The 13497-nt window shown below is 41.5% G+C and overlaps 1 protein-coding gene across 1 annotated transcript in view; it reads right to left on the bottom strand.

Annotated features, from left to right (window-relative positions):
* The window catches only part of XRN2 (5'-3' exoribonuclease 2), an 87183-nt gene that overhangs the window by 44465 nt on the left and 29221 nt on the right, over positions 1–13497 (bottom strand). The window contains exons 16-17 of the mRNA XM_032790838.2: positions 11161–11279; positions 8518–8653 (exon numbers count right to left, since the gene is read on the bottom strand). Coding sequence (XP_032646729.1) covers positions 8518–8653; positions 11161–11279 — 255 coding nt within the window. The remainder of the gene's footprint in view (positions 1–8517; positions 8654–11160; positions 11280–13497) is intronic.

Here is a 13497-nt window from a genome sequence, read left to right as displayed (position 1 = left end):
GGGGGGGGGAGTATCTACCCCACTTGGGGGTTGATGCAGCCCCTTATCTCAGGGGAGGGGACGACAAGCCCCACTTCTGGTGCCACATGTAACGCTCCCTCACTCACTCCAGAGGATGGCGGCCCGTCCGCCTCACTACAGGCCCCTAGTGGTGGCCAGCAACTCTGCAGGACCAATTTTCCAGGGCAGGGAAGAAATGAAAATCTACACTGAGCAGCGGTGCAGAATTCCCCCAGGAGTAGAACATGAAAACTGCTCCAAAAGAATTAACTTATGAGCCCTTACCTCCTTATATATAGCAAGCTGAGTTTTATAACCCTTAGCTAGGTGTAAATATTTCAGTCGCCTCTTAAATCTTCTCTCAAGACTATATAATTTCTGTTTTGTCACTCTCTCCTCCTATAAATCTCTTCATTCCATTTATGATTCACATTGCCCTTTGTCTGGGCTGCACAATCACAGCAATACTGAATGCCACACTGGCAGTCGGCCAGCCATTCACACCTAATTTGCATATTCGTTAAAAAAAAGTAAAGAGGAGAGAAATGGCCATTAGGAGAGTTCTAAGAATCCACACTGCCATACTAAACAGAAAGGCAGTTGGCTTGGAGCAGGGCTTAACACAGAGATCTGCACAATTAAAGGCAGTCCTGACAGAAGTGTTTTGGACTCAGGTGAAAGAATCCCCCTCTTCAAGAAGGGTCCCACAAGCGAAGGTGGAGCTCCACTCCCCACTCAGTTCTTCAGCAAATCAGCCACACAGCTGCACAAAAAAAAATAGGCAGCTTGTCCTCAGCAGCTGCAACTCAGGCCTGGACTACACTACAGAAGTAGGTCCACATAAGCTGTCTTGCGCAGACCTAGTTGTGCAAGTGTCTACACTTTTTGTCTCCCACTGATGTAAGCTCTCCTTTACGCTGACATACTGACCCCACCTTCCCAAGCGGCGCTGAGCCATGATCCATGTGCTGAGGTTGATGCAGTGTGAAGGCAGATATGACTTTCACTACGTCAACTCTAACAGTCCTCCAGCAGCTAGCTGTCCCCCAGTGTTCAACACTGGCCACTTAGGTCACAATTGTGAACTCCTTTACCCAGGGGTCACAGAGACCAGCAGCCCCCTACTCTTCCTTCCACCCCCTTTAACACCCTAGGAATTTTTGAAAATTTTCCTGATTGTCCAGCTTGGTGAGCACACCTAGCAGCTCTCCATTGTTGTGTGCAACTGGCCAGCTGATCCTGCCGGTTACGTGCTCCAGGTGTGCACTGGCCCAGAAGATCCAATATGTCCTGTTCATGGAGAGAAGCGGCTGTGGAAGCACAGCTACTGGCCAGCCATAGAAACAGTGACATTTACAAGCAGATTGCACAGGGGATCCAGGAGAAGGGGGTATGAGAAGGATCAGCAGCAGTGCTACATGGAAGTGAAGGAACAGTGGCTGGCGTATCAGAACGCACAGATGATCTGATGCCAAGCTGCAGACTGGCTGCTTTGACAAAGAGCTACATGTAATACCACCCTGCACACCACTGCCAATAGCTATGAGGAGCCTAACTCATGGGCCATTGATGTGAACAGCAAGGAGGAGGATGGGGACAGGACACAGCTCTTCACTTTTCACTCCATTACTTGTACTAGAAAAGAGAGCAGTACAACAAAGAGATAATGTTACCTGCTTTTCATTCCCCTGCAGAGCTAGGAAAGGGGACCGTGTGGAGCAGTTTATGTATACAGGGATGTCCCTTGAATCCTCCTGAGAGATCCCAATGAAAAACCTTCATGGAGGTGCCCAGTAAAATCCTCTCCCAAAAGATTTCCAGGGATGGCAGTCTTATAGGCCGCGGCAGCTTCGAGTTACCAGCAGCCGCAGTGCTCTCTTTGCCTGTGTCACCCTCAGGAGTGAGATACCAGCGAAAACCCCCACTGCCTGTGGAAGGTGGTGCCAGCATTCAGTGCCAGACGGGTACTCAGTTTCATGCAACCTAGCAATTCCCTCCTCATTTCCCCTCACCCGGGCAGCCCATACTGACCATGGCTGGAGCTGTGAATTGCACCGTACACAAGAACTCGAAAGAAGTAGCATCAATAAGTATGTCTTGTTATAAGGAGGAGAAAGAAGAGGACTCGGGATGACATGTTCAGCGAGATCCTGCAAGCCAGTGCTGCATCGGACCATGAAGAGAGGGTCAGGAGGATTAAAATGTCATACTGCATGGAGAAGGAGAGAGCGGACAGGAGAAAGGTGCAGGAAAAGAAGAGGGAGAGGCACCAGGACATAATGAGGCTTCTTCAGCCGCCAACACAGACACTGCAGATTCTTGTGGACCTACAGCTTTAACAGTTATGGGCTTTCTTCCCTTTGCAGTCCATGGAGCATTCCAATGTAGCACCCCCCTACACACCAGCCCAAACATTCCATGTGGCATCAGGGGGCCACATCACTTACCCCTCTGCCCCCCATCACTCCACACCAGGGGACAGCTTCACATACGGACTTGAGTGCGCCACAGTTGACATGCGTAGCCAAAATGGAAATGACTGTTCCTTCCCCTTCTTTACAGCCATAAGTTGATGGAACAGAACTTAATATATTTGCTTTTAACTTGCACAGATTTTTTTTTTAAAAGAGTTTTCATTACTCAATAACACTAGTGTTTGGAAAATAATACATCTTTACTAGTTCCCAACTGGTGCTGCAGAATGCCTGCCAGCACTGAAAGCACCCACTTGTTATTGTAGACTGTGACACCTCATAGGATCAGTAACAAGCAGCATAATTATCATAGATGTACACCAAGCACCACACAACTAGCAGGCCTCCAAACTGCAAGGCCAGGTAGAGCACAGTACACCACACCACACCACACCACACCACATTACTGTAGCTTGCTCTTAAAAAGTGTTCTTTCAAAGCCTGCCTGAGCCATATAGCTCTGAGCTGAGCTCTTCTGATAGCCGTTGAGTCTCACTGTTCAAACTCAGCACCACCTCTGCTCTGCATCCCGGCAGGAGCTTTTTCCCCCTCTTTGCTTCACAGATATTATATAGGTCACAACTATGCAGTTATAACCACTGGGATACTGTCTCACAAGATTGGATGTCAGTGAGAACAATGCCAGCATTCCTTCAGCCTACCGAATGCACATTCAACAGTCACTCTGCACCTGCTGAGCCAGTAACTGAATCTCAGCTTGGCACTGTCAAGGAGGCAAGCCAGGGGAACAAAGAGTAGGATGGTTCCCCCTGGAAACTATTGGCATTCCAACATTACCAATGGTAATCTGCCAGTCGGGAATAAAAGTCCTTGCTTGTCGCTTTCTGAACAGTCCTGTGCTCTTAAATGTGTGCGCATCATGCACCTTCCATCATGCACTCTGATGTCTGACGAGTCTCCAGTGATCCACCAACACAGAAAAAATTGCCTGTCAATTGAAGTACTCTGTGACAAGGTGGTATGGTGCCAAAAATAGGGATGTGTGTGCCATCTATCGCTCTACTGCAGTTTGAGAACCCCATTGCTGTAAATCCATCCACTATGTTCTGAACACTGCCAAGAGTCAATGTCCTGCGCAGCAGGAGATGACTAATGCCCCTGTACACTTGCATGACCACAGCCTCCAGGGTGGATTTTCCAAATACGAAATGAGTTCCCCTGACCAGCTGCAATCCAGTATCAAGTTTCCACAGTGCAGTCGCCACTTGCTTCTCCTCTGTCAGTGCAGCTCCCATTTTGGTGTCCCAGCAATGGAGGACTGGGGTAAGCTCAGGGCACCATTCCAGGACTGTGGCCTTGCCCATCCCAAAGTTCTGCAGCCGCTGCTCATCCCAAGCCTGAATTACAGTGCTATCCCACCAACCATCAGCCAGTGCTAGTTTCTCAGGCCCAGAAGCAGCACTCCATGACCACCACCAACCACCCAGAATTAGTTCTTGCTACATCCCACAGCAATCTGCCCATCAAGAAGTCGTCACGTTCCCTGTGGCTCTTCTTGAGGATCTGCAAATAAGGAATGAGAATCCAGTGCTTGTAACGCTCACGACGATAATGTAGAGCTGTGCAGGCTCCATGCTTCTGTCAGATGGCAGACAGTGACAAATCTCATGTGGGCTCATGGGATTTTCAAAATAGGAGCTAAAATTATGGGATAGTATGGGGTGGAGAAAGCTGCAAGATGGGAACTTGACCCCAGAGTCCCAGTCACCCCTGCACAACTTGTTTCTGTCCTACCATACGTGCCAAAACTTCTCAAAAAAGACAGTTTGTTGGACGGTTGCGAGTTGCACACTGGGATACGTACCCATGGTGCTCCACACAGTGCATCAAAACAAATACTCCTGGTGAATATCCACAGCTGTGATGCAAGGAGCCAAGCGTGAATGTGCACAAGCAATATACTAACTACATCCAACAAGGGTAATGCCACAGCACCGTGGACTGTGGTCACGCAATAAAGGCAGACCTCAAAAAAAGTCAACTCAATTCCTTGCAAAAACTAGATCCCCTGCTGCAAGTCTAATTTTCTTTGCTGGTTGGTATTAAGCAATGCTAATGAGAGCTCCTATGCATTTAGGGGCAGGGGTGAGGGATAGCTCAGTGGTTTGAGCATTGGCCTGCTAAACCTAGGGGTGTGAGTTCAATCCTTGAGGGGGCCATTTAGGGATCTGGGGCAAAAATCTGTCTGGGGATTGGTCCTGCTTTGAGCAAAGGGTTGGACTACATGACCTCCTGAGGTCCCTTCCAACCCTGATATTCTATGCTATGTCTACATACTCAGGAATGTTAAACCAAATTAACTTCAAGTGCGACTCTGAAGCACATTAAACCCTGGTGCAGATGCTCTCAAATGCTGCAGAGGAAACAAGACAGGTACTACTACTGAGCTACATTTCCAATATCCAGTTTTATAGAAGCTGGTCAGACATTACTGAATCTGAATCTATTAGGCAAGTGAGAATTTTGGTTTCTTCAGAAATAGAAAGCCACTCTTCACAAACACAACTATTTCCAGAAAGGACTTGCATACACAGCAGCTGTCTTCTGTAACTATGGCTAGCTGTTTCACAATAGCTATTTCTGGAAATCAAGGAAGTTTCCTACTTAAAACTTTGATCAGAGCATTCTACATCATTCTACTTTGCCTGTAGATATGCCTGTGCTTCTTTAGGTATAAAACTCAAAATAAGATTGCAGTCAACCTGAACAATAGTCACATTGAACAGTTTGGAACAGTTAAACCTTGACATTTCTTGATCATTTCAGCACACAGAATCTTACTTTCGAACAGGTCTTAACAAGCTGGATATAGAAGAGATTACTTCAGTGAGGCTGTCCATTAAAAAGCTTGAAGATGGAAGCAAAAAAAAGGCTCTGGTCCCTTTTTAAATCTAATCTTTGTAAGTTTCTGAAAAAAGATACTTTTGTCAGCTGTTGATAATCAAAGGAAGACTATCAGAGTGAAATCTTATGGGAAGTGATAAATCATACAGAATGGAAGTAGTCTCACAAATTCCTGAAGAAGGTGGTAAGCCTTGCAGAGTTAGATGCCGAAAAAGTCATTCTGACTGCTTGGCTAGCTTTTGAATCTTAAAACTATTCACTCCTCCTAGAAGCACAGGTTCTCTTTCCTACTGCTCCATTCACTTGTCAGTGTGCTGCTTCTTCAGACACAGGACACATGCGGAGGCACTAGGTTGAATGCCACAGTCCTAATCAGTTTAAACACAACTAACTTCAGCTTCATGGCCTTCCATAGGATAGTGAGACCATCTCTGATTTGATGGGATATTAACAGACAAGAGCACATTAAGTGAATGAGACTTGATCTGCTGGGTTGGTTACTCTGTTCACTTTTCAGAATGGCTTTGCCTTCATGAATTTGCAAATTATGTCATGGAAAGAGTGGTACTACTTTTGACTTCCTTTACAATTGAGGCAAATGGACACAGGAAGTTTTTGTATTGCTGTCTGTTAGATGATTTTAAATCCACCATTTTTTCTAGTCTTCTGCTTTTATTCTTCCTCTGATGCAGTTTATCGGTAAGCCAGTGAATTTCCTGACATTTAAACTGTTGTCACCCTGAGCATTATTTCTTCTTCAAGTGTAAAGTGATCCTTTTCATATCCTAAAGGAGGGCTCTTAGCCTGAGACTATTCTCATAACACAAGAACTAGGAGTTCACCAAATGAATTAATAGGCAGCGGGTTTAAAACAAATAAAAGGAAGTATTTTTTCCACACACCACACAGTCCACCTGTGGAACTCTTTGCCAGAGGATGTTGTGAAGGTCAAGACTAACAGAGTTAAAAACAAACAAACAAAAAAGTAGATAAGTTCATGGAGGACAGGTCCATCAATGGCTACTAGCTAAGATGGGCAGGGATGCTGTCCCTAGCCTCTGTTTGCTAGAAGCTGGGAATGGGGGACATCACTTGATAATTACCTGTTCTGTTCATTCCCTCATGGGCACTCGGCATTGGCCACTGTCAGAAGTCAGGACAGTGGGCTAGATGGACCTTTCATAAGAATGGCCCTACTGGGTCAGACCAAAGATGAATTTATCTGCACAGCTTAAGTTTCTAGAAGCTATGCTTTAAAAATGAACCAGATAGAGTTAACAATTAGCCTACTCACAAGTCCACTACAGGAAAAAAAAAGATTGTGGTTATTAAAATGAGCAATGTTTGTTTGCACAAGAAATAGCATCCTTATGGGAATAGGAATTTCTGGCCTACAACTCGCAAACATGCTTTCTAACCTTCATACTTAGCTGTCATGCAATCTCAAAATGTAAAGAATGGCAAGCATCCTGCCTCGTTACCTAAATAAAAGTGAAAATGCTACACCAGATGCCAGGCCTTTTCAAAATTCCCTGAAACCTAAAACACTGTTCACTCTAACCTCCACCTCTAAATGGAGTATTTCATTTTAAAATACAAATTAAAATCAGTGACCTAGCAGACTGATCTAAACAGCAAGAAAAACTGGTAATAAATTTTATATTTAGTTAATATAACCCAACTTACATATCATGTTTTCATATTGAAATAGCACTAACAACAATTAAACAGGGAACACACCCTACAAACAAAAACCTCCATTGCATACTATTTTTGCTGCTTGATATTATTTAAACTATCTATTCCCAGTTCATACAAACTTCAGCTTGTTTTGTTCTCAGAGCACGAAACTAGTTATTAACCATCACTGCTACAATCCCCAATATGTCTAACTAATCTCTTGCCAATCTGACATCTCAATTATCAAAAGATTTAAATCAGATATAGATTCCTTCAATTATAATGCACTTCATGTAACATTACTACAATCCACAGAGAAGACTGACAATTCTGTACCTTTCAAATTCTTACAAGCATTTTGCATTCTTTCCCCTTCACTCATTTGGTCATTTGCAATTAGTTTTACCAGCCCTTGCATTGCTATCTTCTTCAATTCAAAGAAAAAGTTTGGTAGCTTCAAATATTTACAGTGCAAGACATTTAAATGAGTATTTACTCAAACAGCTTTACACCCTTAGAAACAAACCTCTGCTGTTCAACTACCATAAAAAAATATTAAAATGACTTATTGATGTTGTGATTAAGCGTTAATTTTCTGTAATATTTTATGAATCCTGCTTGTGCCTCAGTTCCCTATGTATTTTGCATGGCTTGCCAGTGGTGAAAAAGGATTAAGTCTGCCCGTAGCACAGGCTAAACAGACGAAGGTCTGTGTGTCTCCTGGTTCTGAGAGCCTGAATGTGTCCTTAAAAAGGACTGGCCAAGGCAAACCCCATATCAACAGAAAATCCAAGAAGACAGTGGAAAACCCAATCATCCGGACACTGACATACCAAAGGACCCAGGGGGAGATGGATTTCTCTGCCTCGCAGCAAGGAAGCTGAGTAAAGACCCCAGCTTGAGAATAAAAGGACTGGAAGGTATGATGGACAAGAGTTGGCTTCTGGAGGAAGCTGGGGAGGCCTTGCATCTGGAAACTGACTAAGAACATCCGACAGAGCCTGAAAATGGAGTTTCATTACAGCTTGGCTGGGGCTCTGGGTTAACCAGAATGGACTATGCTTTAACCATCATTTCTCCATGCTACCCTAAAGATGTCCTATGCTGTGTCCAGTTGACTAATAAACTCTGCTGTTTTGAAAAGCTGTTAAGAGCGTTATTGCAAATACTAGGTGGAGGCGCCTTAATCCCTGAAGAAAAAACATGTCTCTACCTGGAAGTTTCCCTCAGCTGGACTGACTGAATAGAGCTCAGTGTGAAGAAAGGCTGCAGCCCAGAGATTTAGTCTCAGGAGGCGGTGAGGCCTACCCTGAAGGAAGAGTGAGACCCCTTGGGAGTCTGGCTCGTGGAAGGGGTTCCTCCAAGGTACTGTTCCAAAGCTGGGGGCGTAGCACCAATCCTATCGATCCATAACAGATTACAGCCACTATCGACTGAAAGACAGATGGGCTGCAAACATGGAAGAAAATTAAATGTCATAGAATAGAAATTTAAGTACCTGATAATAGTATCTGAGAACCCAGCAAAGCCCTTCAACATAAGACTGTACAACTTTACGACGGAATTTCTCATCAGACACATCAACATCAAATTTGTTCTTATAGTAGCGCTGTTTCCAACCAGATTCCCATAACCTACACAAGAAGCACAATTAGATTTTAGTCTATAATTGTTTTCATATTATGTAATTAAATGTCACATATTTTTGCAATGAAAACTAAGGCAAATGCTGTACTAACTTGAGGGTAATGGTATGGCGAGCATCTCACCTCAAGAGATGCATCAATTTACAGTCACTTACACCCTAAATTACCATTTGATGTTTGACAATGTCTTCTACTCATTTAAACCTGGGTTTGGGGAGGGGGGGCAGGGAACTGACGGAGACCCAAAAGCCAGAGGAGTAAACACACTGGCCAGAGACTGAGATGAAAGTTATGACTGGGGAAGCCAAACTCGAAAATTTAGGAGTAGCACCCTGAGAAGCAGTTTAGTCCTTATTCTCTGCTGCTTGGACAGCATTGTGATTTCTACAAAAGATGCTTGAATTGGTAAAGATTGTTTTAAAAATTTTTTAAAAAATTGAAAATACATTTTTATTTTTAAAAGTTAATAAACCTGCTTAAAATTTGAAGCTATGACAACTTATGTTAAGATCTAAACTTACTACAATCTATTAAAAGCATTTAAACAAAGGCATGCTGCATCAGAGAGCTCTCCTCAAGTTTTAAGGACTTAACAAGGGAGCTTCTTTTCCAATTGTATACAGAATCAGGGGGAAAACCATCTAACTTCTGAGGTCAACTCAAGCTCATGTACTGCATTATCTGTCTATACCAGTGGTCCCCTTGTAACCCAACTCAGCACACAGCAGCAGCCCATGTGACATTCTCGGGACCATACAGGCAGTATACGTATTGCGTGGATGCAGCCCATATAACACAGAGCTGCATATGCAGCCCACAATGGTCAATAGGTTGAAAACCATTGATCTATACTATTTTCAGTCTTTACAATGGAGGAAGTGCCGCTATTTTCCCAAATGCAAGTACTTCCAGTTTGTTGTGCAGCAAAGCTTTTGCTTTAATTACTTCTGGTTTCAGTTTAACTAGCAGTTTGTATTTTCATTTGGACTAGTTCAAAGTTGAAAAACCAGTTGGGAGCTGATAAAATAGGCAAGCTTGTTTCCCTCTTCCAAGCTATGAATAAAAACCCGGTGAGAGGATGAGGTTTACTAATTCTAGAAACCCAAAGGACACGGGGGTGATTTTCAAAGGTATTTAGGCATTTAAATATGTAGGTAGGTGCTACTGAAAAACCAGCTAGGAGCCTAATTTGCACTGATTTAAATGAGAATTAAGCATATAAGCTTCTTAGGAACTTTTGAAAAACCTAGAAAGCACCCAACTGCATCTTTAGACACCTAAATATCGTTGAAAGTCTGGCCCACAGTGTGTTCACTAACTATAGTTAACACTTCATGTGGCTTGCACAAATTACAAGTAAAATGACAGTCTAGTAGATAAGAAATGGATCGTTCAAAATTTTCTAACATAATAAAAATGTAAAAATTAAGAACATGAATAAATGTATGATTAGCTATGTATTTGCTTAAATAAATATGTACAGACAGTGCATCCCGGTTAGCAAAAAGTAACAACCAATTTAGTGTAATGGCTATAATTGGTCAACATATATATTAAAACGTTTATTTGCACCAAATGAGAATAAACCTGTCTTTAGGAAAATTAATAAGTATAAATGCAAAAATATCACAAATATTTAAATCAAGGTTTCCAGCTTGCTGATTTATACTTCAGTGTGAACGCACAGGAAAGAATAGTTTGGCATAAGATCAAAGGACACCGATCAAATATGGAATGCAGGATGCAGTGATGAATTTGTTACCCAAACTCTGCACTCTACTAAGATATTAATGTGCTACACTTAAATAAATGTTTCTTCTTCTCCTTTATACCTAGGTCCCCCCCTGCCCGCCGCAAAAAAAGCCAAATGCCAATTGGTACATTTCTCATGATGCTATTCTAAATAGGGAATGAAGTGACAGTGGACTTCTCTAGCCTTTCACCTTTTGAGACCTTGGTTCAAATCTTATGTGAGTTGGCTAAACCTGCTTTCACCTTATTCCTACCTTATTCATTTATTTAATCAAAGGGCATCTTGCTCATAGCTAACACACATACCCAATATAAAATCAATATTTAAAAAAACCCAAAACACATTTCGGTAATCAATATAAATAAAGCTACATACCTAGTATAACTGAACTTTATGGGTTAAATAGCTCAAAAATTCAATTGCAAAACAGTGGCATTCAGCTCACATAATCAAAGATAAACACTGAATGTCTAGCCAATTTAGCGCTTGGTCTCAAAGGGAGTAGTGGCTTGGAGGACAAAAACCTGTATGCATACTAATCTAGATACTTAGATTTAACAGCTATAGCTTACACATCTCACTGGAATTTACTGAATATTCTAACCCTCCACATTAATTACTCATGGATAAAAAGATCATAGGAAAGCATCTGAAGGCACTGCTGCTCTAAGCTAAATAGCATTAATTAGGCTGCATCTACTTCAGCAATTTGCTAACAAAGTGCTACAAAAAATGGCTTCACCTGATATTATCCTCTGGCTCAGGTTCACTGTCACTGTCTTCTGCTTTGCGCTTAATTCCTCCTGCTGGGGACGGGGTGCCATCAGAAGTGAAACTAGTATTAGGAGATGAAGAAGGAGTCTAAGGATATAATCAGATATAAACACAGGAAAAAGGGGTTTTATTATGCATTTCATATTCATTAAAAATTAATGGTTTTGTGTGAAGAATTAAGAAAATTTGTTATTTTTACTTAAAACAAAAAAAAAAACTCCACACTACACAATCATAAAATATTAGGAAGTCCACTAGCATAAAATAGGGCTTTATAATAGGAATCAAACATTGGAATGTACAAACAAAAACCAACAACGAAACATGAAATTCTGTGACAAAGCACAAAACATTTGGTATAGTCCAGTCTAACAGTAGGAATAAAAAAAACAATTGGATACAAAGCTTATTTTATGACTTCTGCTTATGACTGCAGCAAAACAGGTCACATATACAGACTATAATATAAAGATGACTTAGAATTTACAGACCTGGCAGCCAAATTTAAAATATTTCTGCAAATTGTAAGTGAGCTCTATTCAAATAAAAGTATCTTAACATGGAAGAAAGTAGAATTTTAGGAAATCTCTCTCATTTCTGCAGCTCACAGTTAGAAGATATTTAAGACAAATAAAACTTAAAACACTGAAGATTGTAACAAACTGACAAGAGCTAGGAAGTTAAAATTCTGATGAAAGCCTCAAACGAACAATTTTTATGCATCTTTTGCTTTAAAATACAAAATTTCAGGATTAAAGCGAGTAGTAAATTAAAATGGCAAACTTTTATTTACCCAGGCTTACCAGACAAAAAATACTTATTTGCAATAGAGAAATGTTTATCGAAATGTACATTTACTGTTTGGATGGGCAAATAGAGCCAAAGGGGAATCCTCACTATACATTGCATACGAGTGACTTTTCTATAGTCAAGTCTGGTTAAATGTTTCCATAACAACCACCTCTAGTTTTCAGTCACTCAAACTTTCCAAAAGGTTTCCCATAGGCAGGTATGGGAAATTTGTAACTAAATAGATAAATTTTTCAGAAAGTATAAATAATTAGCAGTTCAGTCTTTATTTTTATATATTTGGGGTAGCAGGGAAGCTATTCCTCTGCATTATAGAAAGTTGATTTTTCAACAGCACTATAGCTGAAACAGAATCTAGGAAGCTCAACCCTGGCCATTGTGAAGCGAGCCTTTGCAAAAACTGGTTGGAACCTGGCTAAGTTACAAGGCACTAGGCAGGGGAGAACAATTTGCACATACACAGTAGATATTTCTTACCACTAGTGCTCAAAAGGGAGACTGTACATAATGTAGAGCTGCTTAACTTAGGTGCATATTAAGTGTGGACATCTAAGGTCCACTGAACAAAGCAGAGCTAAACAGCTTATGTATGTGCAAAGAGTCACTCAGTATGTAACACTGACAACCAATACTAAAGTATACAATTGGATGAGTATTTTTAATACACTCTACTGCAGTGGTCCTCAAACTTCTGTACTGGTGACCCCTTTCAGATAGCAAGCCTCTGAGTGTGACCCCCCATAAATATATTAAAAAGTGTTTTTAATTTAACATGATTATAAATGCTGGAGGCAAAGCAGGGTTTGGAGTGGAGGCTGACAGCTCATGATCCCCCATGTAATAACCTCTCAACCACCTGAGGGGTCCTGACCCCCAGATTGAGAACCCCTGCTCCACTGCACTAAGATTGAAAATAAGTTGAAAGGTACACTATTTGATAGTTAAACTGCCATTTTTCCTACAACTTCACAGGTGTATTCACTCAGAGCACACAGGAAAAGAAACTAAAATACTCTCTACTGGAGAACATTCCACTCTAAACCAAATAATCCTACAAATAGGACAGTCTACAGAATTGTTCCAAGAGACAATAACTATCCATTTTTCAGCCAGCCTGAATGCTATCTCCATCTGTTGGAGACAAGAAAAGAACCCAGCACATTCAGCTGTGACAGATATTTCACAGCGGTGGGATTGTAAGAGGTTTCTTTTTTCCTGCCTGCACTGGAGTGGAAGTTGGATGCTATACCCATTCCTGGGCTAGAATAGAGACTACATGGACCAACAGAGTGTGATTATTTTTTTGGCAATCACTAAAGTATACAGAAAATTAAAGCTAACATGACTAGCTCTGGCATTAGCCAGCAACATACAAAATATGAGCATAGAATAAGAACCTATACAGAATAGAATATACATTGATCCAAATTTAATGTCTCCAATGAAAAATATTTTCATTTAAAATTAGAAAAAAAACCCTACTATGTAAAACTGG

Source organism: Chelonoidis abingdonii, chromosome 3 (genome assembly GCF_003597395.2).
Source record: "Chelonoidis abingdonii isolate Lonesome George chromosome 3, CheloAbing_2.0, whole genome shotgun sequence".
Taxonomy (NCBI): Eukaryota; Metazoa; Chordata; order Testudines; family Testudinidae; genus Chelonoidis; species Chelonoidis abingdonii.
Note: the sequence above shows the minus strand (reverse complement) of the source record. Positions and strands in the feature narration are given on the sequence as shown.